Source organism: Littorina saxatilis, linkage group LG2, assembly GCF_037325665.1.
Source record: "Littorina saxatilis isolate snail1 linkage group LG2, US_GU_Lsax_2.0, whole genome shotgun sequence".
NCBI lineage: Eukaryota > Metazoa > Mollusca > Gastropoda > Littorinimorpha > Littorinidae > Littorina > Littorina saxatilis.
The window spans coordinates 92,193,929-92,212,401 of NC_090246.1; the positions used below are offsets into that span (position 1 = coordinate 92,193,929).

Genomic DNA, 18,473 nt, shown 5'->3' on the forward strand with positions numbered 1-18,473 from the left:
ATTGGCCCCTCCAATGTTTGTCCGAGTTATTTTCGAAATTAGTCTACAATCAGCAAGTGACTGTACATGCATCAAGTTATCTGGCATCCGCGACTGACAAATACTTATTGTGTGGCCAGCGCTGTGTCTTTGGCAAGTGAACGCAGGTAAATGATGGCCAAACTCACCGATAAACATGCCGATGCAGTAGCCTACGGGGGCCACCGTCCACAGCAGTCCGCTCGTGGCTATGATTTCTGCTGTCCCGTTAATGAACGCCCCTCCCACCATTGTGGCTGAAACATCCACACAATGTGGCTGAAACATCCACACAATGTGGCTGAAACATCGACACAATGTGGCTGAAACATCGACACAAATGATGTGAATACATGTCTTTTTGTTTGTTTTGTTCTTCTTCTTGTTTTTTCGTGTGTTTTTCACGTGTGTTTTTTCTCTCCATTACATATTGAACTTTAGCGTTGTTAATTCTGGGATGTATTTCCACAGCAAGCGAAATATCTGAACACTTGCTCTGGTAAACATTCAACATGACCACAATTACCACCCACAAAATAAACTGCAGATTGTTTTCTTGAGGGCAGGGGGGGGGGGGGTGTATATATTTTCTAATTGTGCAACATTTGTGTCATCTCTCCGTACCGGTAAGCGTGAATAAGGATACAACGAGACCCATGTCCCGATTGGCTAAAAAGGCCTCCACTGCGGAAGTACTTTTCGCAGACTTCCGGCCAGCCCATATTCCCACAGCCAAGATGGCGATATAGAAGACGATGACGGATATCACGCCAGGAATGTCCACCGCCATGGTGACACTGTTGTTGGTGTCCGGTGTCTTATCTGCAGAGGACATCAACACACACAATTATTTCACCAGCAACAGTTGTAACAACAACAAGATGACGAACAAACACTTTGTCTTTGGCTGTGCTGTCCGTGTGTTGTTGATGAGTACCGATTTCTTTTATTTTCAACTTTATCTATCTCACCCACAGGAATCTTTGTGCTAAGACTTTATTTTCTGTCTAAAAAGTGTTTCTTTGAAGGATTTCTGCAGAGTGGAATAGTTTTAATGAATTTATTGTTTTTACTGACATAATAATAATAAATCATAATAATAAATGAGCATTTATATTGCGCAACATCATAACTTTCCAATTATGCTCTTTGCGCTTGACACATTTAAAATGAAAACACAGTTATACATTAGTGTCAATGTGCAAAACAGATTCTTCAGAGCATCCCTACTCTTTGAAGGAAGCAGGAAGTTGATTTTTACATTTAGTCAAGTTTTGACTAAATGTTTTAACATAGAGGGGGAATCGAAACGAGGGTCGTGGTGTATGTGTGTCTGTCTGTCTGTGCGTGTGTGTGTGTAGAGCGATTCAGACCAAACTACTGGACCGATCTTTATGAAATTTGACATGAGAGTTCCTGGGTATGAAATCCCCGAAAAGAAATTTCATTTTTTTGATAAATGTCTTTGATGACGTCATATCCGGCTTTTCGTGAAAGTTGAGGCGGCACTGTCACGCCCTCATTTTTCAACCAAATTGGTTGAAATTTTGGTCAAGTAATCTTCGACGAAGCCCGGACTTCGGTATTGCATTTCAGCGTGGTGGCTTAAAAATTAATTAATGACTTTGGTCATTAAAAATCTGAAAATTGTAAAAAAAAAATAAAAATTTATAAAACGATCCAAATTTACGTTCATCTTATTCTCCATAATTTTCTGATTCAAAAAACATATAAATATGTTATATTTCGATTAAAAACAAGCTCTGAAAATTAAATATATAAAAATTATTATCAAAATTAAATTGTCCAAATCAATTTAAAAACACATTCATCTTATTCCTTGTCGGTTCCTGATTCCAAAAACATATAGATATGATATGTTTGGATTAAAAACACGCTCAGAAAGTTAAAACAAAGAGAGGTACAGAAAAGCGTGCTATCCTTCTTAGCGCAACTACTACCCCGCTCTTCTTGTCAATTTCACTGCCTTTGCCATGAGCGGTGGACTGACGATGCTACGAGTATACGGTCTTGCTGAAAAATGGCATTGCGTTCAGTTTCATTCTGTGAGTTCGACAGCTACTTGACTAAATGTTGTATTTTCGCCTTTCGCGACTTGTTACATTTGGTCAAGTTTTGACTAAATGTTTTAACGTAGAGGGGGGAATCGAGACGAGGGTCGTGGTGTATGTGTGTGTGTCTGTGTGTTTGTGTAGAGCGATTCAGAGAAAACTACTGCACCGATCTTCATGAAACTTGACATGAGAGATCATGAGTATGGTATCTCCAGACTTATTTTTCAGTTTTTTGATAAATGTCTTTGATGACGTCATATCCGGCTTTTCGTGAAAGTTCAGGCGGCACTGTCACGCTCTCATTTTTCAACCAAATTGGTTGAAATTTTGGTCAAGTAATCTTCGACGAAGCCCGGACTTTGGTATTGCATTTCAGCTTAGAGGCTTAAAATTTAATTAATGAGTTTGCTCATTAAAGTTGTCCTTTAAATCGATTTTTCGCAAACAGATTTAAAATTGATTGCATCGTATTCTTCATCATATTCTGAATCTAAAAATATATACATATGTCATGTTTACTCTTAAAATGTGATCACAATTAACGAAAATAGATTAATTAGTCTTACGATTAAAATATAAGAAATCGATCCAAAAAGGATTTCATCTTATTCTTTATCATTTCCTGATTCCAAAAACATATAAATATGATAGGTTGTATTGAAAACAAGCTCAGAAAGTTAACAAGAATACAGAAAAGCGCGCTTTCCTGCTTAGCACAATACGCTACCGCGCTAATCTGGCCTGTCAATATCAGGGCCGGACTAGGCTAAGAGGAGGGGGGGGGTTGCTGGAGGAGGTCCAGGGGGATATCCCCCCTGGCGGCAGGGGCGGATCAGTTAATTTTATGGGGGGGGGGGGTTTCAAAAGTATATTGTGAAGATATGGGTGTGAAGGCGCGAAGCGCCGAGCCGACAGCGCGAAGCGCCTAGCTTGCTAGGGGGGTCCGGGGGCATGCCCCCCCGGAAAATTTTGAAAAAAAGGATGCAAAATGGTGCAATCTGGTGCATTCTGAGGATGATCATTACCAGTTTCAGGCAGCAGATTTTGTCACTGATTATAACCCCCAAAATTGAAACTCAATGTAAAATAAAGAAATGCATACCTCATTCAATATTTTTATATTTTTATATTTATAAGGTGGGTCCGGAAACCCTAGAACCCCCCCCCCCCCCCCTCGTCCGCCCCTGGGCGGGGTCAAGGGGCAGAGCTCCTTGTGGGGGTCAGGGGGCGAAGTCCCCTGAAGCTGATGGGTTGGTCATAGTCTGAGATAAGAAAATGGTCGCTCCTTGCATGAAACGGCATAAAATAAGCAATAATAAAAAATGTTTTAAATAAGTAAGGTACATGTTCAGGCTAGGGGGGGGGGTTGCGCAACCCCATAACCCCCCCGGTAGTCCGGCCCTGAATATCACTACGTTTTGCACGTGGAAGGTGAGCGATTTCCTTCACGCGGGGATTGACGAAGCTGTACTGTCTTGGTGAAAAAATACAGTGCGTTCAGTTTTATTCCCTGAGTTCGACAGCTTGACAAAATGTAGTAATTTCGCCTTACGCGACTTGTTCTTCTGTCTCCCCCTCCCTCGCCCCTCTCTCTGTGTCGGTCTCTCTCTTTCTGTCTGATGTTCACATGAAAAAGTTAAACTCTCTACATCGTCGGGCAGCTAAACTCATACTAAATGGTCCACAAATGTCAGCTGATTTGAAGTTAAAGAATCTGAGTTACCTTCCTCTTGTTTGATAAGGCTGTAATGATTAATAAAGTATATGACGGCGAAGTGCCCAATTAAACTTGGCCAACACATTATTGCAACAAGTTTCGCAACTGGACCTAACCAGCCTGAATGAAAAGGTCTCTGTAATAACTTGCAGCTTTCACCATCCACGTAGTTCTTTTTTCCTTTTCAAAGGAAAACAGACAAGGTTCAAACATGCAAGTAACTGTCATGAAGATTATGACAAGAACAACAACAATAAGAAGCGCGGACGTGTTATTGTCTGTTGTAAAAACAAACACCCAACAGATGTCGAAGATTGCTTGGCCAAAATTTCAATTAATTTGATTGCAAAATGAGGGTGTGACAGTGCTGCCTCAACTTTTACAAAAAGCCGAATATGACGTCATTAAAGACATTTATCGAAAAAAAGAAAAAAAACATCCGGGGATACCATTCCCAGAAACTCTCATGTCAAATTTCATAAAGATCGGTCCAGTAGTTTAGTCTGAATCGCTCTACACACACACAGAGACAGACACACACACACACATACACCACGACCCTCGTCTCGATTCCCCCTCTATGTTAAAAAATTTAGTCAAAACTTGACTAAATGTAAACAGAGAGACAGAGAAAATGCCATTTACCGGATATAACTGCTTAAGTACAATTAGTACAATCTCTCATTAATTTTTGTGTATTCAGGTTTTCTATAGATCTGTCAACCCTAATCGCTCACATTTCTGGCATTGTCTTTGTTAGTCCATCTTCGTTTCTAGGGCGGCATTCAGTTCTTTTGTCTTGTCATCATTCTAATTTGAAATTGTCATTATTGTATAAGTACAAAGCTAACGATGTCAACTGTGGTAATTTACTCAGAGTGAACGACATCAGAAGTTGTCATTATCTCCACGAGTAGCTAGCTAGCTGAATGAAAAACAAGTCGCGTAAGGCGAAATTACTACATTTAGTCAAGCTGTGGAACTCACACAATGAAACTGAACGCACTGCATTTTTTCACAATGACCGTAGTCCGCCGCTTGTGCATAACGGAGTGAAACTGACGAGCCTGTTCAGTGCAGTAGTGGTTTCGCTGTGCTGCACAGCACGCTTTTCTGTACCTCTCTTCGTTTTAACTTTCTGAGCGTGTTTTTAATCCAAACATATCATATCTATATGTTTTTGAAATCAGGAACCGACAAGGAATAAGATGAAATTGTTTTTAAATCCATTTCGGAAATTTAATTTTGATCATAATTTTTATATTTTTAATTTTCAGAGCTTGTTTTTAATCCAAATATAACATATTTATACGTTTTTGGAATCAGGAAATGATGTAAAATAAGATGAACGTAAATTTGGATCGTTTTATATAAAAAAAAATTATTACAATTTTCAGATTTTTAATGACCAAAGTCATTAATTAATCTTTAAGCCACCAAGCTGAAATGCAATACCGAAGTCCGGCCTTTGTCGAAGATTGCTTTATGAAAATTTCAATTAATTTGATTGAAAAATGAGGGTGTGACAGAGCCGCCTCAACTTTTACAAAAAGCCGGATATGACGTCATCAAAGGTATTTATCGGAAAAAAGAAAAAAACATCCGGGGATATCATTCCCAGGAACACTCATGTCAAATTTCATAAAGATCGGTCCAGTAGTTTGGTCTGAATCGCTCTACACACACACACGCACAGACAGACAGACAGACAGACAGACAGACAGACACACACACACACACACACACACACACACACACACACACACACATACACACACACACACATACACCACGACCCTCGTCTCGATTCCCCCTCTATGTTAAAACATTTAGTCAAAACTTGACTAAATGTAAAAACATTATCACAAGCTATTCGTTATTTACATATTTATCTTTTGATCTAATTCTGCTTTGAGGACACAGATATAAGTCCAGGGGCGGATCTGGGGGGCGGGGGTGCAATGGGTGCAATTGCACCCCCCCCCCCCCCCCAGCGGGACAAAAAACAAAAAAACAAAAAAAAGAAGAAAAAAAAAAAGAAGAAAAATGTATCACCTGAAAATAGCACTTTACACGCTCAGATTGCACCAGATTGCACAATTTTGCTTCCTTTTTAAAAAAAAAATTCCGGGGGGGCATGCCCCCGGACCCCCCTAGCATGCTCGGCGCTTCGCGCCATCGGTTCGGCGCTTCGCGCCTTCGCTGATAAGATACAAAAAAAAAACCACAAGTCGCGTAAGGCGAAATTACAACATTTAGTCAAGCTGTGGAACTCACAGAATGAAACTGAACGCACTGCATTTTTTCACAATGACCAAAGTCCGCCGCTAGTGCAAAAGGCAGTGAAAGTGACGAGCCTGTTTAGCGCGGTAGCGGTTGCGCTGTTCTGCATAGCACGCTTTACTGTACCTCTCTTCGTTTTAACTTTCTGAGCGTGTTTTTAATCCAAACATATTATATATATATATATATATATATACAGGGATCGCGCTAGCTTTTTAAAAAACGCGTAAGTCATACGCAACGAAACGAAAAAAACGCGTCACGGACCAATATTTTTGCGTACTACGAAAACACGTACAGACACAAACAAAACACGCACGAAAGACTTAAAGACACTCCTTACCTAAATACGGCGAGTTTTCCTGTCGAACTCCGCGCACGCCTGTCGAATAACCCCTGCTGTCTCCAACCTTCGGGCCTTGCGAGTTTGTTTCCCGCTCTAATACGACTAGACACACTTTCCGCCTTTTGGAAGCGCGAGATGGGAGAGCAGCTAATGTCTGTTTCATTATCCGACAAGACATTATCTGGTAATACCCTCGTTACGTTCGTTTGCGATAGTTCGATGCAAATTGAAACGGACTTTAGTTTTGACGCGCAGATTTCATGTGTGTCGTCACTTCTCGAGCCCTATAGTCAGTTTCAGGATCGGGTGATTATTAAGTCAGAGCAAAAGCGCTGCGTGAAGACAAGAAAAAGTTACAATATTTTTGCGTATGGCTTACGCGGCGCGGCGAAAAAAACGCGTCAGCGACTTTTAAAATGCGTCAAATACGCAAAAATCGTGCGTAAACGCGATCCCTGTATATATATATATATATGTTTTTGGAATCAGGAACTGACAAGGAATAAGATGAAATTGTTTTTAAAACGATTTCGGAAATTTAATTTTAATCATAATTTTTTAATTTTTAATTTTCAGAGCTTTTTAATCCGAATATAACATATTTATATGTTTTTGGAATCAGAACATAATAACGAATAAAATAAAAGTAATTTTGGATCGTTTTATAAAAAAAATAATTTTAATTACAATTTTTAGATTTTTAATGACCAAAGTCATCAATTAATTTTTAAGCCTTCATGCTGAAATGCAATACCGAAGTCTGGCCTTCGTCGAAGATTGCTTGGCCAAAATTTCAATCAATTTGATTGAAAAATAAAGATGTGACAGTGCCGCCTCAACTTTTACAAAAAGCCGGATATGACGTCATAAAAGACATTTATTGAAAAAATGAAAAAAACGTCTGGGGATATCATACCCAGAAACTTGCATGTAAAATTTCATAAAGATCGGTCCAGTAGTTTATTCTGAATCGCTCTACACACACACACGCACAGACACAGACACAGACACACACACACACACACACACACACACACACACACACACACACACACACACACACACACACACACACACACACACACACACACATACACCACGACACTCGTCTCGATTCCCCCTCTATGTTAAAACATTTAATCAAAACTTGACTAAATGTAAAAAAAGCAAAAATGTAGACGACCACCTTTTAAGGCCACCATTTAGCACACAGACGAAGCTTCTATTACACTGAATGCGGTCTTGGAGAGTTTATAACCCCGGTGTTCTCCCACTTTTGGTGAACTTAACTTGCAATGCAATCACGTCCTTTTGACAGTATCTGAATGACATATTAAGAAGACAAAGTGCAGCTTTGATGATATTGACCCGATTTCGTTGCAAAGCGTTTCTTTATCATTCACCTTATTTTTGCATACTTAGTTGTACTACTGCAATAAAAAAGGGATCTGCTGTCCTAAAAAAAAAGGCTGTCCCTCCTTTAACATTTGACTTTCTGTTTATACTTTCAAAGAGAAACTACACATGAGTGGAAAATGCATAAAAGATCCACCCGGAGAAGACTCTTTCATTCGATTTTGTGTTTTGCTATATAGTTAAATGGTAAAAACAATTATTGGCGAAATGTGAATTCCACAAACTTTTCACAATGACAAAACAACACTTGTATTGTGTTTGTTTGCTTTTTGCAGCGGATAGGCGTATGTCTAGTTTTGTGGAAAATGCATTTACTTGAAACTAAATTTCATTCAATTTACTTTAATACAGGTAGACCCTTTTCTGCCTATCTTTCTGCCTATCTTAGAATATAATCTCAATCCAATCAACATACACATACTTCAATAGTATCATTTTACTAAATTAAACAATAATATAGTAGTCATTCAAGTAATATACACCTAAAGAACAAGAAGGGCACAGAATGCGTATGAAATAAGCATTAGGTTTTCTGTTTTGTCCCTTTATACAAGCATAACATATGAATAACTTGAAACTAAAAACTGGTTGTATAATGCCTCAACTTAAAATATATTACCATGCAAATCAATTGTTTGTTGTGGAGGAGAATTAACCAGCGTGTCCCTGTGTTACATAGAACGGCTGAAATGAATCCCTTTTTTAACTTCAGAGTCACTCGGGTCTTGGTTACACAAAGTTCATGTTAAGTTCGTATTTAGATACGACTAAGACATAGATCGACATTTGCCTGTTGTAAGAAGTTCTCATTGTGTCGCGTAACTGACACGCAGCGCATGCTTGTTCCTTTTCAACGTTATTTATCTGCCACACTAAAAACGTGCATCGTCACTCCACCGCCCGTGGCAAAGGCAGTGCCAGTGAAATTGACAAGAAGAGCGGGGTAGTAGTTGCGCTTAGAAGGATAGCACGCTTTTCTGTACCTCTCTTCGTTTTAACTTTCTGAGCGTGTTTTTAATCCAAACATATCATATCTATATGTTTTTGGAATCAGGAACCGACAAGGAATAAGATGAAAGTGTTTTTGAATTAATTTTGTTAAAACAATTTTGATAATAATTTTTATATATTTAATTTTCAGAGCTTGTTGTTAATCCAAATATAACATATTTATATGTTTTTGGAATCAGCAAAGGATGGAGAATAAGATGAACGTAAATTTGGATCGTTTTATGAAAAAAATATTTTTTTTACAATTTTCCGATTTTTAATGACCAAAGTCATTAATTAATTTTTAAGCCACCAAGCTGAAATGCAATACCGAAGTCCGGGCTTCGTCGAAGATTACTTGACCAAAATTTCAACCAATTTGGTTGAAAAATGAGGGCGTGACAGTGCCGCCTCAACTTTCACGAAAAGCCGGATATGACGTCATCAAAGACATTTATCAAAAAAATGAAAAAAACGTATGAGGATATCATACCCAGGAACTCTCATGTCAAATTTCATTAAGATCGGTCCGGTAGTTTAGTCTGAATCGCTCTACACACACACACAGAGACAGACAGACACACACACACACGCACATACACCACGACCCTCGTCTCGATTCCCCCCTCTACGTTAAAACATTTAGTCAAAACTTGACTAAATGTAAAAAGAACTTTGCACCCCCCCCCCCCCCCCCCCTTTCAAAACCCAGATCCGCCCCTGAAGTCGTAGGCTTGTTCTTGTCTTCATAGTTACGAATGTACATTTCATGAATGTGTAAAAAGAATAAAACACTGTTGACACAAAATGCTGTGCAGTCCTTTCAAAAGACAGGGGTATTAGTCTGTGTTTATATGAATAGTTTGTTGTCATTATGCCTAACTACTTTAGCTGCGTGACAAAACAGTATCAAAACCTGTACAGTTCTTTTTCTTAAAGACACAGGCATTATTAGTTTAACGGTTGTGAACAACCTTAATTAAGGCAATCATCAATGTCGTGATCGTCGTCGTTGTGTATCATCATCGTCGTCGTCGTCATCATCATCATCATCATCGTCGTCGTCGTTTGTTGTCGTCGTCGTCATCATCATCATCATCATCATCATCATCATCATCAGTAGTAGTAGTAGTAGTAGTAGTACATGTGGTCGTATAAGCAGCAGTCACAGTATTGTTAGTGGTAACAGAAATAATTACACAACAAGAGTACGTAGGATATATATTTTTGTTAAAGGCACAGTAAGCCTCCCGTAAACCATCACAGATACTGTCAGGCTTTTACACACAGTACAAACACCCTTCCATTTGAACGCTCACCAAACGGGAACATCCTAGGTGCCCTCCGTAAAGAGCCAGCAATTTCAAAAGAATTTATTTCTGCGTGGTTTATCTTACCCCTGAGCCATCGTGAACCCGTGTGATCAAGTTTCCCTTTTTCACAATGTAGTCAGTCGTCAGTTAGTAATTTGAATGCGACTCGCTGTGAGCTTATCTGCAATAGCACGTTATTAAGTACCTCTGACTATGCACGAAACAAACGGCTGTGGTTCACAAGGAACTTTGTCGATAAATATCGACAGGGGGCCGACTAATGGTTTAAATGTGAAATGTGTCTATAATAATGGGTGTGGGTCTGAAATGAAGTTAGGTAGTAGTTAACATTTGTTTTGAATAATTATTGGTATTTTGACAATGTCGGTAGCATGGAAATGTAAGCATTTGAATGTAAGTCTTAGGTACCATTGTACCCAGGAAAAGAGACGAGAGATAGGAGTAGGTTGCAATAGCTTTTGTGGTCTTTGAGTTTTGTTTTTGGAAAGACATTGTTAAAGAAAAAGAAGACAATTACAGTAATGCAATATTTATTGTGAAAACCAACGATTGTACAAAGAACATGTGAGGCAACATTATGTCTATGATGGTGTGAAGAAAATTAGTTATGATTTATGCTATTATTATTTAGACTTGAGACTTGTATGTTTTGTGGTGTGAATTGAAACAAAATGAAAAGTGTAAATATCTGGGAAATTGTGGTTGAAAGACTTCGTTATTTCTTGATTGTTATTTACTATCATATTGAAGTGAATAGCAAAACGCTGTATTTGAAATTAGCATGGGATTTATATTATTATTTTTTTAACTCTATAAGTCCGGCCTTTGTCGAAGATTGCTTTACAAAAATTTCAATTAATTTGATTGAAAAATGAGGGTGTGACAGTGCCGCCTCAACTTTTACAAAAAGCCGGATATGACGTCATCAAAAGTATTTATCGAAAAAGAGAAAAAAGCGTCCGGGGATATCATTCCCAAAACCTCTCATGTCAAATTTCATAAAGATCGGTCCAGTAGTTTGGTCTGAATCGCTCTACACACACGCACGCACACACACACACACACACACACACACACACACACACACACACACACACACACACACACACACACACACACACACACACACCACGACCCTCGTCTCGATTCGCCCTCTATGTTAAAACATTTAGTCAAAACTTGACTAAATGTAAAAAAGACATATACAGGGATCGCGCTAGCTTTTTAAAAAACGCGTAAGTCATACGCAACGAAACGAAAAAAACGCGTCACGGACCAATATTTTTGCGTACTACGAAAACACGTACAGACACAAACAAAACACTCCTTACCTAAATACGGCGAGTTTTCCTGTCGAACTCCGCGCACGCCTGTCGAATAACACCCCTGCTGTCTCCAACCTTCGGGCCTTGCATGCTAATGAGCATGAGATTGTTTCCCGCTCCAATACGACTAGACACACTTTCCGCCTTTTGGAAGCGCGAGATGGGAGAGCAGCTAATGTCTGTTTCATTATCCGACAAGACATTATCTGGTAATACCCTCGTTAAGTTCGTTTGCGATACTTCGATGCAAAAAGAAACGGACTTTAGTTTTGACGCGCAGATTTCATGTGTGTCGTCACTTCTCGAGCCCTATAGTCAGTTTCAGGATCGGGTGATTATTAAGTCAGAGCAAAAGCGCTGCATGAAGACAAGAAAAAGTTACAATATTTTTGCGTATGGCTTACGCGGCGCGGCGAAAAAAACGCGTCAGCGACTTTTAAAATGCGTCAAATACGCAAAAATCGTGCGTAAACGCGATCCCTGCATATATACACAAATCATCACATCTCTGCACAACCTAGCGTACTACCTAACCAACTCTTCATAATTTTATGGGGACCATAGTTCTACAAATTTGGTAATGTTACCAGCATTGAAACTGGAATATTTTTCTATTTCAAATCTGTATTTCAAATATCTTAAAAATATTTCTAACAGTGGCCTTGTCTCTTGTAACTTACTCTTATAAATATAAAACTTTGCAAACAAAATGATAAAATCCAAAACCACATCTACCTTAACATTGTTCATACACCCACACAAAATAAATTCTTCTGTAAAAAGAACATTTGCGCGGTAAATACCACTTCTGTTTAACAAATCTTCCAAATCAGTCCAAAATTTCCGACTAAGCGGGCAGTATCATAATATATGGGGAATTGTTTCATTTTCATTTTTACAAAAGGCACAAAGGGGACTGTCAAGAATCTTTTGAACAAATAACCGGCTAGCAACACAATATCTTTTCTAAATTGTTCTTCATACAAAATAGAGATGTGGTAGGGTCAAAAACTGGCACATACGGATATTTAAACTCCTTCATACTTATGATTAAACTGTCACGTGCCTAAACCGGATTAGTGAAAATCACTTGAGTCAAGGGGCGGAGCTTCCATTGTGCAGCTAAATATCCGAATTCTGGCGATCTGGAAAGCCGTGATAATCTGCAGGCCATTTCCAAGCGAAGACGTCCAGAACGTTTTACCGTCTCGCCAATGAAACGCGGTTCTCACGGCAGGCGCTGGCGGCGTCTTTTTGAGGTAGTGCACAGCAAACAAAAATGGCGGCCGTAGTGTTTGGGTTTCATTTCGACGATGATACTTTCTTTAATACGACGGTTTCTAGCGCATGAATTGCACCAGTCAAAGGATGATGAAAACGTATTTTAACTCTAGATCATTGTGAAGAAAACTTTGATTGTAAATATTTCCTATAACGATGGTATTCTACGACGATGTCATCAAACATTTCTTCGCTTGTAATCAATGCCTGTTTTGTCTGTCAAACTCGATCGCATCGCTCATTGGCTTACATTCGTCCACCATCTTGAACCCGTTCGCACACTGAAAAGCGTGTTGTTTCCCAAGCACAGAAAGCGACTACCGATGGCGCTCTTGCATAGAAACGTAGGGCTGTTGAGTGTTATAAACACCTCTCAGTCTGATAAGTAATTCCCCGACGGGTAGAACTCAAATCCTGTTAAGTCATCTCAGGCTTCAGAACTCCAAATCCCCAAGACTTATGAGGAACGAACTGTGAACTGTTCATTGTTATAACAATAATTATGTCACTCCAAGGCATAACTTATTGATAAACATACACATTCAAACAACTCATCAGCGTTAGAATTCCAAATCCCAATGACTCTTATGGTAAAAAATGGCTAATTGCTATACAAATCTGTCACCCTGAGGCATAATTTTCTTAACTAACATACTCATGCAAACAAATCACGACTGTCACAACTCTGTTTCCTTTAGAATCATTTAAAAACTCAAACAGTTTACTCTGATCTGAGACGCCATTTTACCGGTAGAACGAATGTCATGAAAAATAGAACAGTGGCACAACTCCGAGACCAAATTCTTCAGATTAGATCAGAAAGACACAAGCATAATTACCCCTAGTAATGCTCACAGATCTTGAGAAGGAAGGAAGAAAACAAGCAATGGAAAAGAAAATGACAAAAATACGAAGAAAAAAGAATTACGGTTTACCAACACATGAAAAATAGAACAGTGGCACAACTCCGAGTCCACATTTTTCAGATTAAGATCAGAAAGACACAAGCATAATTACCCCTAATAATGCTCACAGATCTTGAGAAGGAAGGAAGGAAACAAGCAATGGAAAAGAAAATGACAAAAGTACGAAGAAAAAGGAATTACGGTTACCAACACACGCTACACACAGTCAGGAGACGCTGAGTTTCTATCCCGAATGAAGGCCAAGTCACGCCATCACTTATGCAAAAATCAAGCGTTTAAATTGCACAGATTTTACGCAGGCAGAAAATGTAATGAATCGCAGGCATAACCGCTGGGCTTAATGAGACTAAGAAGAAGAGAGGGGACGAGAGAGAGAGGCCGAGTGTGTGTGTCAGTGTGTGTGTGTGTGTGTGTGTGTGTGTGTGTGTGTGTGTGTGTGTGTGTGTGTGTGTGTGTGTGTGTGTGTATGTGTTTATGGTGGGATAGCTCGACTCCCGCGTGTGATTTAGCGCTTTACTTGGACTCATAATTTTAATTCGACGTCCAAATAAAACACGTCTTCAAAATCACTCCAAAATAATTATGGAGGCTTGAAATAATGTGTAATACATATAAATAATTGAATTTGCCTACATTTTCACAATTTAGCAAAATGTCGGGATATAACACACATTGTGTTACTTTTTGTGTTTTGTGTTTGTCCGGATACAACCTGAGTAACAATCCCTGTTCACACACACTTTTTTTTCGCAGTTTAACATAATATGTGGTTGTTTTATTACTATGACATGAGCAAGTTGCTTTTTAACTATATTTTGAATTTAGAACAGCTAGATTTTAAATTAAAACTAATATTTTTGTTGTTTTTATGTTTGCTGACATATATTGGATTTTATGCTTTTGTATCAGTCAGGTTTTGTAAATCAAGCTCAGTTTTTAGAAAAAAAATCTTCTCTTAGAACTTTGATATTAAAAAAAAAGTAAATGTTGTGGTAGTAGTGGTTTTTGTTGTTTATTTTGTCCTCCAAGGCTCCATATTCCTTCAAAATACATGTATTATCATTCTGCTACTATGTTGTGCTGGTTTCGTGTCTAACTTACACCAAAAAATGTAAGTAACCTGTACTTTTTTTTTTAAACACTTTTGCCTTTAAATCATACCCTAGCCTGTGTATGCTACAGTGGAACCCCTGTCTCAAGACTTTATTTTAAAACATAAGGTCATAACATTTATCATATATTCGGGATCAGCTCGTTACTCCCCCGGCTCTTTCTTTCTTTCTTTATTTGGTGTTCAACGTCGTTTTCAACCAAGAAGGTTATATCGCGACGGGGAAAGGGAGATCAAACACCTCAGAGCTGGAACATTTCGTTTTTGCCGCATAACATGAAGATTTCACCACTTTGATGCATCCACTGATAGGAAGTGTTAAATATATGCTATTCTATCATCAGGAGTACATATTTCATCTATACGGGCCTTATATTGTCCGTTTTGCGAATTGCGTCAGAGCTGGAACAAACCTAAGCTCCGCCCATTTTGCTATTGCTCAGAGCTGGCACATCGATTAAACTAGTTAATTAACTTTGAGAGAAATCTAGAAGCAATCTGAAAAATGTTTTGACGCCAAAACATTGCTTTTACATTGGCCCAGCTCCCCATTAGGGTTTGGGTGTTCTGTGTTAGTCTGTATCGAGCATAACCCCGAACATGCGCACAAATCTCCACTTTTTGACATAAATGATCAATTATTGCGATATATATATATATATATTCATTGTAGCATCTAGTTGCCTACATTTGGTAATACCCAAAGCATTTGTGAACGTTTCAAACCAAAAAGTATAGTGGAACTCTGCTTTAGACACCTAGTCTTTTCATGCTCAAAAAAAAACAAAAAACCTTCCCCTACCCTACCTCCCCGGTTTTGTAAAGAAAATCTGGCCTGAAGTCTTTTCATGCGCAAAAAAACCACAAAAACAAAAACATTCTAAGCTTTCTGTCTGTGGCGGTTTGTAATTTGAATAACGACATCCAATAAAGTCTACCAATTACGTAATTCCTTTCTAAGCTCTCTGTCTCTGACGGATTACATTTGAATAACGACATCCAATAAAGTCTACCAACAGCTGCGAAAACTTTTAAGAAACTTGAAACTCATCAAAAGGAATGAGTTGCACCTTGGGTCATTTCGGTCCTGAATTTCCCGACCTGAGCCAGGCAAAGCAGGAAAACAATACAACGTAATTCCTTTCTAAGCTTTCTGTCTCTGACGGATTGCATTTGAATAACGACATCCAATAAAGGCTACCAACTATCAGCTGCGGAGACATTTGTCTCAAAAAAATACGCCGATAGGCGTTAAAGATCCCCTTGGTTTGTCCCTGTCAAAAAAAATTATTTGGGATTACTGGTAGCTTTTTTGTACTACCACGCATATGTAACGCCATTTTCATAAAGTTGATAGTATTTACAGCTTTCCGGTCATATGTCCGGCTATCACTCACTTTTAGGTGGCAGATGTCCAGATATAACACGTGTTTCAGAATCTCTATTTTTGGGTGAGTAACTTTCAATAATGAGTGGGTTTTTTTTAAATCTCAAAAAGTATTCTTAAAGTCTAACACATGTTTACACTCGCACTCCATGTCTGTAGCTTTAGAAATAAACAAGTCCAGATATAGCACATATTTCTTTGCGGCAAATGTCCAGATATCCCCCCCCTCAGACACGTATGTGTGTGTGTGTGTGTCTGTCTGTGTGTGCGTGTTCGTGCGTGCGTGTGTGCTAGCATGCTGGCGTGCGTGCTGGTGTGCGTGCGTGCGTGTGTGTGAATTTCAGATCAACAATCAGGCCCATATTCTTACCTTCTTAATCCGTCGAGCGAAGTGTCACACATACAGTCACAGCCAAATCCGAACCAGAACAAATCCGCCGGCGTACCAGTGAAATGGGCTGAACATGTGCGAGTCATTATTAGTCCCAAAGAAGGGGAGGGGAGACAGAGTGTGTGCGTGACAGTGGGAGGCGAGAATAGAAGCAGAGAGCGAAAACAAAGGGAAGATCACACGCCGTACAAAGTGAAAATGACATGCACTATCACACTGTTCGTTCCGGTCCTGCATTACGTTTTCTGGGTGGTACAATTATAAATATTGTTCTAAACTGTATATTAGGCCTATGCCCAGTGGCAGGTATTTTGGTTTACCCCTGCGCTTCTGCTTTTTACATTTAGTCAAGTTATGACTAAATGTTTTAACATCGAGGGGGGAATCGAGACGAGGGTCGTGGTGTATGTGTGTGTGTGTGTGCGTGTGTGTGTGTGTGTGTAGAGCGATTCAGACTAAACTACTGGACCGATCTTTATGAAATTTGACATGAGAGTTCCTGGGTATGATATCCCCGGAAGTGTTTTTCTTTTTTTCGATAAATGTCTTTGATGACGTCATATCGGGCTTTTTGTAAAAGTTGAGGCGGCACTGTCACACCCTCATTTTTCCATTAAATTGATTGAAATTTTGGCCAAGCAATCTTCGACGAAGGCCGGGGTTTGGTATTGCATTTCAGCTTGGTGGCTTAAAAACTAATGAGTGAGTTTGGTCATTAAAAATCGGAAACTTGTAATTAAAATTATTTTTTTATTAAACGATCCAAAAACAATTTCATCTTATTCTTCATCATTTTCTGATTCCAAAAACATATAAATATGTTATATTTGGATTAAAAACAAGCTCTGAAAATTAAAAATATAAAAATTATGATCAAAATTAAATTTCCGAAATAGATTTAAAAACAATTTCATCTTATTCCTTGTGGGTTCTTGATTCCAAAAACATATAGATGTGATATGTTTGGATTAAAAACACGATCAGAAAGTTAAAAAGAATAGAGATAAAGAAAAGCGTGCTATCCTTCTCAGCGCAACTACTACCCAGCTCTTCTTGTCAATTTCACTGCCTGTGCATCAAGCGGTGGACTGACGATGCTACGAGTATACGCTCTTGCTGTAAAAATGCAGTGAGTTCAGTTTCATTCTGTTAGTTCGACAGCTTGACTAAATGTTATAATTTCGCCTTACGCGACTTGTTGTTACATTTAGTCAAGTTTTGACTAAATGTTTTAACATAGACTGGGAATCGAGACGAGGGTGGCGGTGTATGATATTGTAAAGCGCATAGTGCTTTTAGTTATGCGCTATAGAAATCTCTTTAATAATCTATATATATATACGACTAGTGTCTGTCTGTCTGTCTGTCTGTTCGCGATGCACGGCCAAAGTTCTCGGTGGATCTTTTTCAAATTTGGACACCGTATTCAGCTACACCCCGGACACAACCTCATCGATGAGATATTTCAACACGTGCTCTCAGCGCGCAGCGCTTTGCGCGCTGAACCGATTTTTTTTGGGGGGGGGTCGGGATCCACTACCAATCTAGATCACAGATGCTATAGTTTTTCCTGGCAGTTGTACGAAATTGTTGTTGCATCTATCGATTTCGAACACTCCTCAACTCGCGAGCAACTGAAGTAAGTGGATTCAGTTGTATTCCTTTCATGTGCATCATAACACGATATCAGGTTTACATTTTGGAAATTCAAAATGTCCGTTGATCCTTTGATGCTTGGGTATGTACCAGTCAACTCTTGTCTATTTTTTTCTGCACGTGTGTGCATGTCCTTAACGAGGTATTTTCCTTACATTTGTGTATAAATCAACATTACTACTTTACCTTCAGTCTACCCCTTCACATATAGATTACA

At 38.9% G+C, this 18,473-nt stretch overlaps 1 protein-coding gene across 4 annotated transcripts in view; it reads right to left on the reverse strand.

The window, feature by feature from the left end:
* The window catches only part of LOC138960171 (high-affinity choline transporter 1-like), a 24,953-nt gene extending 8,215 nt beyond the window's left edge, over nucleotides 1–16,738 (reverse strand). The window contains exons 1-3 of one of the 4 annotated variants that reach the window (XM_070331938.1): nucleotides 16,580–16,738; nucleotides 643–840; nucleotides 168–275 (exon numbers count right to left, since the gene is read on the reverse strand). In XM_070331938.1, coding sequence (XP_070188039.1) covers nucleotides 168–275; nucleotides 643–808 — 274 coding nt within the window. In that variant the 5' untranslated portion in view covers nucleotides 809–840; nucleotides 16,580–16,738. Of the gene's footprint in view, nucleotides 1–167; nucleotides 276–642; nucleotides 841–6,436; nucleotides 6,631–11,510; nucleotides 11,776–13,897; nucleotides 13,929–16,579 lie in introns of those variants that run through there. The other 3 variants (XM_070331939.1, XM_070331937.1, XM_070331936.1) reach the window with 3 other exon arrangements.
* Nucleotides 16,739–18,473: the final 1,735 nt, after the last annotated feature.